The following is a 14,623-nucleotide window of genomic DNA, read 5'->3' as shown; positions in this document are numbered from 1 at the left end:
ATATTTCTTCACTAAGAAAAGTAGAATCTTACCAGGTTTTTTCGGCCGTCTTGCGAGCAATTCAGCGATTGCTTTCCTGAATCTTTTTGCTTCTTCTTCATTTGCAAAATTAAGACCAATTTGACATTTCTGCAATATAAAACATACACAAACATATTTATCAGAAGAAAAAAAATTCAAAGGTCAGATCTAACACTGGCAACACATATGCCAATGTAGCAAGAAAAGGGTTCATGCTCATGTGGTCACAAACGTGGGTGGCCAAAGTGAACAGGATCTTGGTTTCATGCTTCGGCCAGAAAATGTATAGCTTTACTGGTGTGAGTTATTGAAAGAGGATTGCATAAAAGAGCTGGTGTGTTAATTGCATTGCGACTATGCTGCATTTTGAAAAAGATGAAAGAAAAACACTCAGCGCAAGCAGAACAGCATGGGACCTGGCGCACCCAGAGGGGTTATTTGTCAAGACTTGAGCAACAGTATATGAGGACACATCTGTATATTACACTTTTAAAAACACTTGCTCTTCAACAGTTCTCTATCCATGTTCAAGCGCTAGATGGCCAAAGTACGTAAAAATTCATACATAACACACATCGCTTGTTGTACATCTTCCACACACATGGGCAATAATATAGACTAGAATTTTCTGAGAAGGCTTTCCATTAGATTTTGGAATCATTAGACTCTAGAATATGACTGCGGGATTTACATCCATTTAGCCACGTCGCTTTAGTGAGGATAGAATGATGTTGGGGAGATAAGGCCTGGAACGCAGTCAGTGTTTCAGGTCAGGGCACTGGGCAAGTCAGTCAAGTTTTTCCATACCACACCCGACAAATCCTTTTTTTCTGGAACTCGCTTTACTCCAAAGCAGTTGTCATGCTAAAACAAGAAAGCAGCGATCTCCGAGCTGTTTGGAAGCACACAATTATCTATAATGCAATTGTATGATGCAGCATTAAGATTTGTTTTCTTCCCTGGAACCACGTGGCCCTGACCATTATTCCTCCATCAAACTGTACAGTTTGCAGTACCCATTCATGCAGGAAGCGTCTCCTGGCATCCGCCAAACCCAAATACATGCTGGGATCAGACATGGTTATCTTTAGAAAATATGAGATCTGGTAAGAACTTACCTTTGTTATCTCTATTTCTACGAAGTCCATAGGGTTCCACAGGATACCTTGGGGTATAGGTGTGACGACAGTCATCGGGCACCATAGAGTTAAGCTTTCAGCCTCCCAGGATGCACTAGGGTCCCCCTCCTATACCCCGCCCCCGAGCCAAGGCACCTCAGTTAGTTACCAAGCCATAGGCCGGAGGAGGAGAAGGAAGAGAGAGAAAGAAGATCTGGATATACACACAAGAATCACAGTCTCACCAGAGGGAGACGGAAAAACCGGTAACCAGAACAAAGCCCATCTGCAGCACAGGTGCGACAGGGCGGGAGTCCTGTGGAACCCTATGGACTTCGTAGAAATAGAGATAACAAAGGTGAGTTCTTACCATATCTCATATTTTCTACTTCAGGGTCCATAGGGTATCCACAGGATACCTTGGGGATGTCCCAAAGCAGTATCCTTTAAGGGTGGGGACGCTCCTGTGCTGAAAGGAGAATCCGCCGCCCGAAGGAAGCATCCTGAGAGGCGAAGGTGTCAAACCTGTAATACCTCACGAAGGTATGGACAGAGGACCACGTAGCAGCCTTGCAGATTTGGACTGCAGAGGCACCACGTCGAGCTGCCCACGAAGGACCCACAGACCTAGTGGAATGAGCCTTCAAAGAAGGAGGAACCGGCAGACCTTCATGAAGATAAGCTTCAGAAATAGCCATACGGATCCAGGCTGCCAAAGTTTGCTTTGAAGCAGGCCAACCCTTTTTACGGAAGCCATAGAGGACAAACAAGGCGCCCGACTTCCTAAACGAAGAAGTGCGGTCAACATAAGTCCTTAAGGCCCGCACAACATCCAACGTGGCCTCACTCACTGAAATGCCAGGTGAGTTAAAGGCCGGAACAACTATTTCCTCATTAACATGAAACTGGGAAACAACTTTGGGAAGAAATTCAGGCCGAGTGCGGAGCACTGCCCTGTTCCCATGAAAAATCAAGAAAGGGGGTCTACAAGAAAGAGCCCCTAAATCAGAAACACGTCTGGCCGAAGCAATAGCCAGAAGGAAAACAGTCTTAGCTGTTAGCCATTTAAGATCCACTGAGCCCAGTGGTTCAAACGGCGGTCCCTGGAGAGCCCTCAGGACCACAGCCAAATCCCAAGGTGCCACAGGTGGAACAAAGGGCGGCTGAATGCGGAGAACACCTTGCATAAAGGTGCGCACATCCGGGATTGTAGCAATCCTACGGTGAAACCAGACAGACAGGGCCGAAACCTGTACCTTCAAAGAAGCAAGGCGAAGCCCATGATCTAGTCCCGCTTGTAGGAAGGCGAGTATCCGAGACAGACGAAACTCCCGCGGTGCATAACCTCTCGGTCGACACCAATGGAAGAACGTATGCCACACGCGATGGTATATCCTCGCGGAAGACTGTTTCCGAGCTCGTAACATGGTACGCACTACAGAGCTGGAAAACCCCCTGGACCTCAACATGGCTGTCTCAACAGCCACGCCGTCAAAGACAGCCGAGTCAGGTCCGGGTGAAGACAAGGACCCTGCGACAGAAGGTCCGGTCGTAGCGGCAACCGCAGAGGACTGTCCACGGACAGACCCTGAAGGTCTGAGAACCAGTGCAGTCTGGACCACGCGGGAGCTATCAACAGGAGCGTCCCTCCTTCCTGTTTGAATTTCCGGATTACCCGTGGAAGAAGGGAAACCGGAGGAAACAGGTAAGTGAACCGGAACGTCCACCGGACGGACAGAGCATCCACCAGAGACGCCTCTACGTCTCTTGTGCGAGACCCGTACACCGGCAACTTGTTGTTGTGTCGGGACGCCATGAGGTCGATCTCTGGAAGACCCCACTTGTCCACCAGCAGTTGAAAAACGTCCGGGTGCAGGGACCATTCCCCCGGATGAACGTCCTGGCGACTGAGGAAGTCCGCCTCCCAATTTAGCACTCCCGGGATGAAGACAGCTGATATGGCCGGAAGATTGCGCTCCGCCCATACCAGGATCCGAGACACCTCTACGAGAGCCGCCCGACTTCGGGTTCCTCCTTGCCGGTTTATGTAGGCCACGGTGGTAGCGTTGTCCGACTGGACCTGCACTGGGCGACCCTGGAGAACCCGATGTGCCTGCTGGAGAGCATTGAAGACTGCACGGAGTTCCAAGATATTTATTTGAAGTTCCGCTTCTGTCGGAGTCCACCTGCCCTGGAACAAGTGTGGACCCGAAACTGCTCCCCAGCCCCGAAGACTGGCGTCCGTTGTCAACAGGACCCAATTTGGTACCCAGAACGGACGTCCCTTGCGGAGATGGGTCGTCTGCAACCACCATGCAAGGGACAGGCGAACCTCCGGGGTGAGCACTATCATCTGGGACTTCAGAGACTGAGGCAGCCCGTTCCACTTGGACAGGATCAGGTGCTGCAGAGGTCTGGCGTGAAACTGGGCATATTCCACCATGTCGAACACCGACACCATGGAGCCCAGTAACCTCATCGCCGAGTGTAGAGACACCCGGCGGCTGTGCAGACAACTGCGCACCCTCGACTGTAAAGCAGAGATCTTTTCCCCCCGTCACAAAGATCCTTTGCTGTCCCGAGTCCAATAAGGCTCCGAGGCGCCGAGACGGGATTAGAGTGGACTTCTGCCAGTTTATTAACCAGCCGTGCCGTTGCAGTAGTGCAATGGTCAGGTCCAAGTGGCGCAGAAGGAGCTCCGGAGATCGTGCCACTAATTTAAAGGTCGTCCAAGTACGGCAACATGCGGACTCCCTGCAGCCGCAGAGAAGCCGCCATGACCCACATCACCTTGGTGAACACACGTGGTGCTGTCACCAGGCCAAAAGGCAATGCCCGAAACTGAAAGTGGTCGCTGCGGATTGCAAACCTGAGGAACTGTTGATGGCGCAAAAGAATAGGGACATGCAGGTAAGCGTCCTGTATGTCCAATGACACCATGTAGTCCCCAGGTTCCAGCGCCAGAGTGATGGACCGTAGGGTCTCCATCCGAAACTTCGGCACCCGCAAAGACTTGTTGAGAGCTTTGAGGTTGAGAATCGGACGATACGACCCATTGGGTTTCTGCACCAAAAAGAGATTGGAATAGAAACCCTGGCCCCTCTGGGAGAATGGAACAGGCACTATAACTCCAGCCTGGAGCATAGTGTGCAAGACCTTCCGCAGCTCTGTGGCCTTGTTCCGGTCTGATGGTAGACCCGTGGTGAAAAATCGAGCCGGGGGTCTGTGCCGGAAAGAGAGGGCATACCCGTGGGAGACCACCTCGAGAACCCAAGTGTCTGTCGTGGTGACCGACCAACACTGGGCGAACTGCAGCAGGCGGCCTCCCACTTTGGGATCCCCCAAAGGGAGGCCCGGACCGTCAGGCCGCAGGCTTGTAATCTGGCTTAGGGGCCTGACGTCTGGTACACCATGCCTGCTTCCGGGGCTTGGCCGATTTCTTGGGACCAGCCTGTCGGGGAAAAGACTGTGGTTTGGGCCTGCCCTGGGCCCTATAAGACCGAAAGGACGATGGTCCAGAACCAGAAGGAACAGCGGCCGACGGGAGACATGCCGATTTGGCTGCCGCCAGCGTGGCCACAATCTTGTTGAGATCTGGACCGAAGAGAACTTCTCCTTTAAAGGGCAACGCCTCCAAACCCTTTTTGGAATCAGCGTCCGCCTTCCAGGATCGCAACCACAAGGTGCGACGAGCAGCCACCGCTGCTGAAGAAATTCGAGACACCAGGGTACTAATGTCTAAAGCCGCCTCGTTGATATAAGTGGCCGAATCACGGAGATTACCAATCAACTCCGCCTGTTCAGCCGGAATCGAAGGACACCTCCAACGAATCCGCCCAGCGCTCCATAGCTCTGGCAACCCAGCAAATGGCCATAGCCGGCCGCGCTGCCCCCCCCGCAAGGGAATAAGCGGACTTCAGGCAGATCTCCACCTTGCGGTCCGTAGCATCCTTAAGGGAGGACATGGATGGCATTGGCAATGTGGCACTACGGACAAGACGTGTCACATGAGAATCCACCTGTGGAGGGGATTCCCACTTAGCAAAATAATTATCCGCGAACGGATAAGCCACCGCCAGGCGCCTCTGCGGCTGGTATCGCTTGCCAGGCTGTTTCCACGCCTCCTCTAAACGGTCCACCAACTGACCCGAAAGAGGAAAGACTGTGGCATCACCCTTCACATCCTTAAAAAAGGCATACTTGGATTTAGCCGCTGGGGGAACTTCGTCCTCAATCACCAAGGCTGTGCGGACTGCCCGAATAAGTCCAGGAATATACACCTTGGACCTAGCGTCTGCGTCCTTAGTATGGAGAGGTTCCTGATTGTAAGGATCCAGAATCTCCCCATCATCAGACGTCCCTTCGTCATCCTCATAAGGAGCAGACAGACGCCACCGGCCGTTTATGTGGCCGCATCACAGCCTCCCCCTGCAACACATCCGACAAGTGCTGTACAGAACTCGTCAGGGAGTTAACCCACACCGGCTCCTGAGAAACCGGGAGAGAGGAAATAGGGAGACTGCGGGGTACCACCAATTGTCTTGGGAAACCCTGCATGGGTGACGACACCACTGATTGCTGGGACAAACCCATCTGCGTAAACGCCGACTGCGGAGCTAACTGGCCCACTAAGGTTGTAAGCGCCTGAGCGAAACAAGCCCAGGGCGGCTCCTGTGCCGGTGCTGTAACCGTAATAGGCCGTGCCATTGACAAACACTGCCGGCAGAGGCCCTCCGCGCTACCCTCCCCCTCCGCTAAAGGTACTTTACACGTAGTACACTGTAGCCGGAGAGGAAAGTCACTTTCAGACATGATGGTACAAAGTATGTGACCCTCTCACCAATTGTTTTTTAAAAAGGCGAGAGACCACCCTGCAGCACCGCACCGCAAGGGCTTTAGCAGAAAGAACAGGGACAGTAATAAAGCTGACAGTCAGAAATGGAAAGTACAGGCAGCAGCGCTAGCAGTCACATACAATGCAAAGAAACTCAATTCCTGCACTAACCAGCGCTGCTAAATCAACTACACAGACAGAGTCTGGTAGGACACAGCGCTGCATACACAGACCTGACCACAGCGGAGGAGAGGTATGCGGGGGGACCCAGACCACGATGCCTCCGTCCAGACTTCCAGCAGCGTTCACCATGCGTTCTGGAAGATGGCCGCCGAGAAGCAGAGAGGAGGCTGGCCTGGGGGAGGAGCGCTGCCACAGGGCCAGTCGGCGTGTTGCAGAGAGGGCTGTGTGCAGCGGGGGAGGCGCCGGCTGTGAGACAGGGAAGGCGCGCTCCCCTGGCATGCATTTAACCCCCAAGACGCCGCAGCGCTACCGCTCTGCTGCGGTCCGCTGTCCCAGGGGGGTAGTGGAAGCGCAGGTTATATACCTGGCTCCACGCTGCAGCCAGTCCCCAGGGAGCCCCCCTGCCTGGGGACTCTGGACCATGTAACAGCGGGGACCCACCGCGGAACCCCGCTGCTTACCTTGCTGTTCCCCTTGATTCCGGCCATGGTCCGGAACATCTGGGGTCACCGCTAGCGGTGACCCCAGATGCTCACCAGCATCCCCGGATCGGTACCGGCATTCTGGTACCGGCGGGGGTGTAGGGAAGACAGCATGGACGTCAGGACTGACTGTCCATGCTGTACATCCAGATGTGCAGCCACAGTTGCATGTAGAAAACTTCAGGGGCTCTTCTTAGCCCCCACTCCAACAGGTGCACCCGACTCCGGCCGGGCACCAAACTAAACTGAGGTGCCTTGGCTCGGGGGCGGGGTATAGGAGGGGGACCCTAGTGCATCCTGGGAGGCTGAAAGCTTAACTCTATGGTGCCCGATGCCTGACGTCACACCTATACCCCAAGGTATCCTGTGGATACCCTATGGACCCTGAAGTAGAAATCTATTTTTCAGCTTCATTCTTTGCAAACATGATATCCTTTTCACATAATTTTATATATCCATGCAATTACTTATTACACACTGCAAGGGAAATGACTACTACTTACATCACCAGCAAATGTGTGAAAGTATGATCTTGGGCTATTATATACAAAATTGTAATACAGCTCCTGTTCATAGAGTGATCGACCATCCTGTGGAGAAAATAAAGCACATTAACCAACACCAAATACAAAATAGTACTAAAGCCTATATTTCAACACACACAGTCAGGCACTATGTAGTTCTCTGAAACTAAGACCAACCACTTTACTGTCATCCTAATTACCAAAATCCAAATGGACTGGAGTTGATCAAGCAGAAAGAATATAATCTAATTAGACTTTAATCATATAATTATAAAACAATTATTTCAATGATTTAGATAAATTTGGGGTCAGGCATAAATAGTTGGGCAATACCGGCATTCTTCTGAAATGTGCCTATTCCTATCATGTGCAGACAATTTCCCTGCATTCTGTTCATATTCGAATATGTGGTCTAATCACTCGCAGAACAAAGGGCAATGATCCAATTTATTTATTTATTAACAGTTTCTTATATAGCGCAGCAAATTCCGTTGTGCTTTACAATTTGAATCAACATTAACATTTTACTGGGTTGTAAAAGACATACATATATAAAAGATATACATAAGGGTAAGAGGGCCCTGCTCGCAAGCTTACAATCTATAGGGAAATAGGTGTTGATACACAAGGATAGGTGCTACATATTGCAAATTGGTCCAGCTCGATTGCAGATGTTCTTGGTGGGCTGTATGATCCAATCACACTGGAAAGTTGGCCTAGGGTTAGGAGGATGTTAAATTGAAGAAAGACGATGTGATAGGTGTTTACTATAAGAAGAGAGTTAGATAGGGAAGCTATAAAGGTTCTGGAATCTAATAAGCTTGTCTGAAGAGGTGAGTTTTCAGAGAACACTTGAATGTTTGGAAACTAGTGGAAAGTCTTATTGTGCATGGGAGGGCATTCCACAGGGTGGGTGCAGCCCGAAAAAAAAGTCCTGTAACCGTGCATGGGAACAAGTAATGCGCAGGGATGAGAGACGCAGATCTTTCGCAGAGCGGAGATGTCGGGTTGGAAGATATTTTGAGATAAGTGAAGATATATATGTTGGTGTGGTTTGGTTAATAGCTTTATGTGTAAGCATTTTATATTGAATACAGTAGAAGACCGGCAGCCAATGGAGGGACTGACAGAGTGGATCAGCAGACACTGAACGTTTGGTGAGAAAGATCAACCTCGCAGCTGCATTCAAAATAGATTGTAGTGGGGAGAGCCTGTTTTTGGGAAGACCAATAAGGGGACTATTGCAATAGTCAATGCGGGAAGTAATGAGTGCATTAAAGTTTTTGCAGTGTCTTGCGTAAGATATGGTAGAATTTTGGCTATGTTTTTTAGATGTATGTAACAGGATTTAGAGACAGCTTGAATGTGGGGAACAAAAGACAGTTCAGAGTCAAGGATGACACCTAGGCAGCGAGCTTGTGGGGTGGGGTTGATTGTCGAATTGTCAACAGTGATAGAGATATCAGGTTGGTAACTACTTTTGGCCGGTGGAAATAATATATTCAAAACAGAATTAATTATAAGTTTGAGGTGGCGAGATGACATCCAAGATGAAATGGCAGAGAGACCTGCAGTGACACGGACCTGCACAGATGGTGACAAATCTGGTGAGGATAGGTAAATTTGAGTATCTTCCGCATACAGATGATACTGAAAACCAAAAGAGCTGATTAGTTTGCCAAGAGAGGTTGTATATATTGAGAAAAGCAGAGGACCTAATGCTGAGCCTTGTGGTACTCCAACTGATAGAGGTAACGAAGTGAAGGTAGAAACAGATAAGCGAACAGTGAAAGAGCGATTAGATAGGTAGGATGAGAACCAAGAAAGGGCAGTGTCTTGAAGACCTAGGGATTGAAGTGTTTGTATGAGAAGAGAGTGGTCAACAGTGGCAAAGGCAGCAGAGAGATATAGAAGAATTATAAGTGAATAATGGCCTTTAGCCTTGGCAGTGACCAGATCATTTACTACCTTAGTCAGTGCTGTCTCAGTGGAGTGTTGGGAATGAAAGCCTGACTGAAGTGGGTCCAATAAGTTGTGGGTGTTAAGAAAGTGTGTGAGGCGGGTTTAGGCAATCCAATGTAATCAGATTGCAATATGGTCAGGATTAATTTTATGTACCGTTTCCCCAATCCACACCTATTCAAAAAGGATATAGAGGAGGGGGTCAGCACCCTGCACAACTTTCTAAACATAGCATTAATGGAGCATACACACGGTCAGATTTGTCAGATGAACGATTGAACGATTTGACCAAAGTTTTGAACGATTTGAACGATTTTTGACTGCATTAAAATGAATGGAATCGTCCAAGTCTGACTGCAAACACATCAGATGTCAGATATCGTTATCTGACAAACGGCAACGCGTATCGTTGATCGTCCATCATTCAGGCATGTCAGATATGTCAGATTTTCCTTCAGATATGAACGACTGAATGATTTTTAAATCGTTATCGTTCATATCTGAAGGAAAAATCTGACCGTGTGTATGCACCATAAGTCTGGTGTGTTTAATTGCTCTTTATCAGGATGTTATTTGTATAACTACTGTTCAAAGGAGATGTTTGTGGAACAAGTTGCTATATTTACTGGTTGTGCTCCATGGCTCTTCTAGGCCATAAAAACTACAACCACAATATTTACCACTGCTGAAAATAAAGAAAAAGCAAACCTTCATGACCACATTGCTATCTGGTCCCGAGAATATCCAGGAGAGGATAGTTTAGTAGCAGTCAATAGGCAGCACGATAAATAACTGCTGCTGAAGGTTTGTTTTTTGTTATAATTATCAGACTTTATTGTAGCCAAGAAAACAAAGTGGCAGCACACTGAGGGCCTGATTCAGAGCTGAACGCTCTGACCAGAGCGCTCGCTCTGAATCAGGGCCCTCCTACCTGTTACCACCCACAGCTATAGCGAGCGTCCATGATGATGGTCACGATGGTCAAGACCATCGCGACCATCATCATGGACGCTCGCTATAGCTGTTGGGCTTGCGACGAGACCCTGCGGTAGGGTCTCGCTGCCGCAAGCCCAGGAGTGATTTTGGCTCTATCAGAGCCAAAATCACTCCCACTGACATCACTACTGATGTCAGTGGGGCCGGCTTCAGACGGTAGGCGTTCCCATGGGAACGCCTCCATCTGGCAGCCACGCCCCCGGAACGCCCACCAAAAGGGGCGTGCTGTCACTCACCATCGACAGCACGCCCCCTTTGGTGCGAGACCCCGAGCGACGTATTCCTCGTCGCTCGCCGGGTCTCGCGCATGCGCACGACGGAGCTCCCTCCGTCGTGCGCATTCGCCCAACATCGACCCGCTAGCGAGCGACCTTCGCTCGCGAGCGGGTCTGAATGACCCCCTGAGTATCTATCCTGTTATTTACTCCATGTCCATATAATGCTAAATTCTCCTGAACCATTAGCAGATTTGCCAGGGGATGTAGAACTCCAGTTATAAGGTGTGGCCACTCTAGCATCGTTCATCAGATGTTTAATTACAAAGATCAGCATGTCCACTAAACTAGAACGCCAGCATATTTCTTAAAAGTTACCCAATGGGTTTACCACCACCTGACTATGCATCAGCATTCAACTGAAATGTGCCTATTCTTGGCATGTGTAAATGTAACAATACAATATGTATAGAAGAATTACAAGTACATTACCTTTATATCATATACTCTAATGAAATAGGATCTCTTTGGATTATCCTTCACTAGGCATACCACCCCGCAGCATTTCTTTATCCACGTGGAATTACGGTCCGAGACATAGAGTTGTACAACAGCTGAATTAATAGTCTAGATTTAAAAATGGATGAAAAAAAAAAAAATAGATGTTATACAATGTAAATGTAGAACATCTGAAATCAAAATAGTAATGGCCACAAAAGGAAAGGTTTAACCTATTTGCATTAATTTTTCTTTGTATTTCTACTCAGTAAAACAGACAAATGATTTTCTGCAAGAGTTCCGTGTTTCTTTGTATATGTGAGTTTATTAATATGAATGGGAACTGCCATGGTACTTGTGCAGGAAAAAAAACAAACAAACAGTAATTTAGATACACTTTAATAAATGAGCACTCACTTATGGGTCAATCCAATTGTCCACAAAGGGTACGAGTTGCTGTTGCCACAGGATTAAAAGGTACCGGAACTCGTACCCTTCGCGGCCCGCTCTGAGTCGAAATTCACACAAATTTGCCTTGTGTGCTATGGGGCATGCGAGCACTTTTGAATGGCAACCTGCAGCCAGAATATATGCAGCAGTGCAACCTGGACGCTTCAGACGGTCACACTGCTGCCCTTACAGCTCCCCAGAGCACCCTCAGAATACTCCAGGCATTGCTGTAACCACCGGCGATTGTGGCCTCGCCCTGTGTGACATCACGTGGAGGGGCGTGGCCAGCACCGGGCTTGCGAATAATGTTATCTATATCAAAATGGCCCTCGGCAGAAAAAAGGTTCCCCACCCCTAATGTAGAAGCTCAGCTCAAGGAGAGAAAATGGACTGCTAATCACCACTTCCTGACTCCTTATACCCTTACTCTAGACAGACCTCTATTCCTATAGAGCAATGGTTATCCAAACCACGGGAGTCTTCCGCTTGCTACATGGAGCAGCGACAGGTTGAGCACTGATATTCTGGCCCAGGTTGGGAGAGCACAAAAAATAGATACCCTCTACAGTTGATAGTGATTACTGACATATGGGATTAGTAGTGTTCCTTCTAGCGCCGGCGGGAGGCAGGGCGCCGGAGCTAGAGAGGGCATGCACGCGCGCGCGGCCGAGAAGGGGGCGTGGTCATCGGAAAAGGGGGCATGTCTATAAGACGCGTCCCCTTTTCGTCACTCTTGGGGGCGTGCCCGGCACTTACGGACACGCCGGGCAGCCCCCAAGCCCTGCAGACAGGGAGAATAGATGCCGGGCGCATGCGCCCGGCGTCTATTCTCCGGCGGTGACCGGGTCACCGCATGTTTCTCCACCCGCGGGACACTGCGTCCCGCGGGTGAGAACGGCTCCCGCAGGCTGTGAGGGCAGGGCGCTTTTTGCCCTCCTCCTGGAGGGCAGGGTGCTTTTTGACCTCCAGAAGGAGGGCAGGGCACCGCGCCCCGCTAAAACAGCCTAGCTAGAACGCTAGATTAGGATGAAAGCTAATCAATTTAGTAATTTATGTCTAGTAATTAAAGTGGCATGCATTTAAAAATATCTTGAAATGACAATCCAAGAAACCATGTAATGGACATACAGAACCATAGTCACTGGCCTCGATTCAATTCAATGCGAATTGAATAGCGCCGGGAATGAGCTCCCGATGCTATTCAATTTAGTGCGCTGCTAAGCCCGACTAAGGATTTATTCTCGCATGAAATCCGACAAAGGTACAGGCGCGATGCTGTTTTCTGCCCTTAGCATGGCGGAAACAATCGCACCAGGAAGTTTAGTCGGAGAATGCCCGATTTCTCGACTAAACACTGTTTAAGGTGTGAGAACGGGCATTCCCCTACCTATCAGCACGCAGAATTGAATAGCTCTGGAAGCTCTTTCCCGGCGCTATTCAATTTCCGTTGAATTGAATCAAGCCCACCGACTGCAATAACTCAGGGAATGAGCAGGCTAATAAAAACAGTAATCAGTGACAGCTTTAGCCATTTCACTTGGCATTAAAATCAGCACACAATAGAAAGCAATTGCTGAGCATTACAAGCTAGTAATAGAAAACTAACAAATATTTTGAGTGCTACAAAGATAAGGAAGTAGAAGATTGCCACATTCAAATCCTAATTTCTAAATTGATGAAAGTACATGATTATTGCTAAATTTAAAATGCGATTTACCTGACAAGTAATTAGTATTGCAGTCAGTGACTATCACATAGTAATAGTAGCAGTGCTCTGTTAATAGAGAAGTAACTTGTAATAAATAACCTTAGAAAATAAATATAATTACATGCATTAAGATATACACACATTCTGTTCTATTTAATCAATACTAAATTGTTATAATTTCTTTATTGTAGGTTAAGGTGTGCTGTAAGAGTATACTTATATGGAATGCATCTTATCAGTTGTGATTTTATATGACATAAGTATTCTGCTAGCCAGCACGTACAATACAGCTGGTAGGGATGGTGTCATCACAAGTATGATGTGCTTTTAGGAAACCGGGTTTATTACACCAGAGGCGCAGTGAACACAGAAGTTGGCTGCATATGCTTGTAACTTTATTTTGGCTGGTAAGTAACCATGTGGAATGACTCCAGTTGACTGTTAAAATGACTTTGCCGGAACCTGGCGCCAGGTTCCAAGAACAATCAATGGTCATTGGGCACAGAAAGCAGGCAATACATTCGTCACACTGAATTGTTTTACTGCATCATAGAAACCCAATAGCAAACAGCCTTTAGCTACTGTATTTAGCTTATTTGCCTTTTAAGTGTGTTTCAGTTTCAACTGGCAGGTACACTGTCCACATTAGTCAATAAGCCCTAACCAAGATGTTGGAAGCAGTAGATCGGAACAGACCACTTGACTTGCATAGTACATATAAAATATAGAATATGGACTGCGTCTTAGGGGCTGATGCAGAGTTGGCCGAAATGCATGCAAGTTACACCTCAGAAAAGGGAGCATAATTTCGAACACAAAGTCCATTCTGCAACAAGCCCTCGCCCCAAACTTGGGCAGGGAAGAATGAGAAAACTTTCTAAAGCACGCTCATAAAAGCATTTTGCGACAGCAAGCACCAGTGTCAGCAGAGCATTGACAAGCAGTCAACAAGCAGCAATTCACTACATTGTGTGATCATCACAAAAAGTTGTAGGTCTGCATGGGGAACCCCATCTGAGAAATCTCTAATATGATGTAGAGGTACAATATGCTGCGGAGACAAAATACCAGGAAGTGCAGCTGTTAAACCAACTAGCATAGAGGCAAATATCATATTTTATAAGATGTCACATACCCTTGTCCATCCTCATCGAACTATTGATGTTCTAGGTACAATCACAAATCACATTAAAGTTGTCACTGAAGAAAATAACTTGCCTGCTCTATTCAATCGATAATGGGAGCATGACCAGTGCAGACTACTCTCCAAAACACAATGGAACAACATTTATTCTAACAATAATTGCTGTAACATGTTGCTGCTCCTACTACCTACTTGGGGGAACTTATGCTGGGTAGACACTGGCAGATATATTGGCTGGTCAATTGATCGTCCAATATATCTTTTGTGCGTCGGCCGGTGTGTACCAGCGACATGTTTGTGAACGCCGTTGGTCACTGACATATCGCATCGGCTCTGCTGCACAGCCGATGCCCAATATATCTGCATGCATATTGGGGCATCGTGCTGTGTGTATGGGTGGTCAGACGACCGCTCATACACTTACTGCAGAGGCCGCGAGGGGGGGGGGGGGGGTATGACATGCCCCCCAAGCCAGTGGGACCTGCGGC

General features: G+C 48.2%; 1 protein-coding gene across 2 annotated transcripts in view; it reads right to left on the bottom strand.

Moving 5' to 3' along the window:
- Positions 1-14,623, bottom strand: part of WASL (WASP like actin nucleation promoting factor) — a 57,920-nt gene that overhangs the window by 20,083 nt on the left and 23,214 nt on the right. For both annotated transcript variants that reach the window (XM_088457649.1, XM_088457650.1), the window contains exons 2-4: positions 10,828-10,962; positions 7,142-7,228; positions 33-129 (exon numbers count right to left, since the gene is read on the bottom strand). In XM_088457649.1, the coding sequence (XP_088313775.1) occupies positions 33-129; positions 7,142-7,228; positions 10,828-10,962 (319 nt within the window). The remainder of the gene's footprint in view (positions 1-32; positions 130-7,141; positions 7,229-10,827; positions 10,963-14,623) is intronic.

Source organism: Taudactylus pleione, unplaced genomic scaffold (genome assembly GCF_031769625.1).
Source record: "Taudactylus pleione unplaced genomic scaffold, aTauple2 ptg000041l, whole genome shotgun sequence".
NCBI lineage: Eukaryota > Metazoa > Chordata > Amphibia > Anura > Myobatrachidae > Taudactylus > Taudactylus pleione.
Note: the sequence above shows the minus strand (reverse complement) of the source record. Positions and strands in the feature narration are given on the sequence as shown.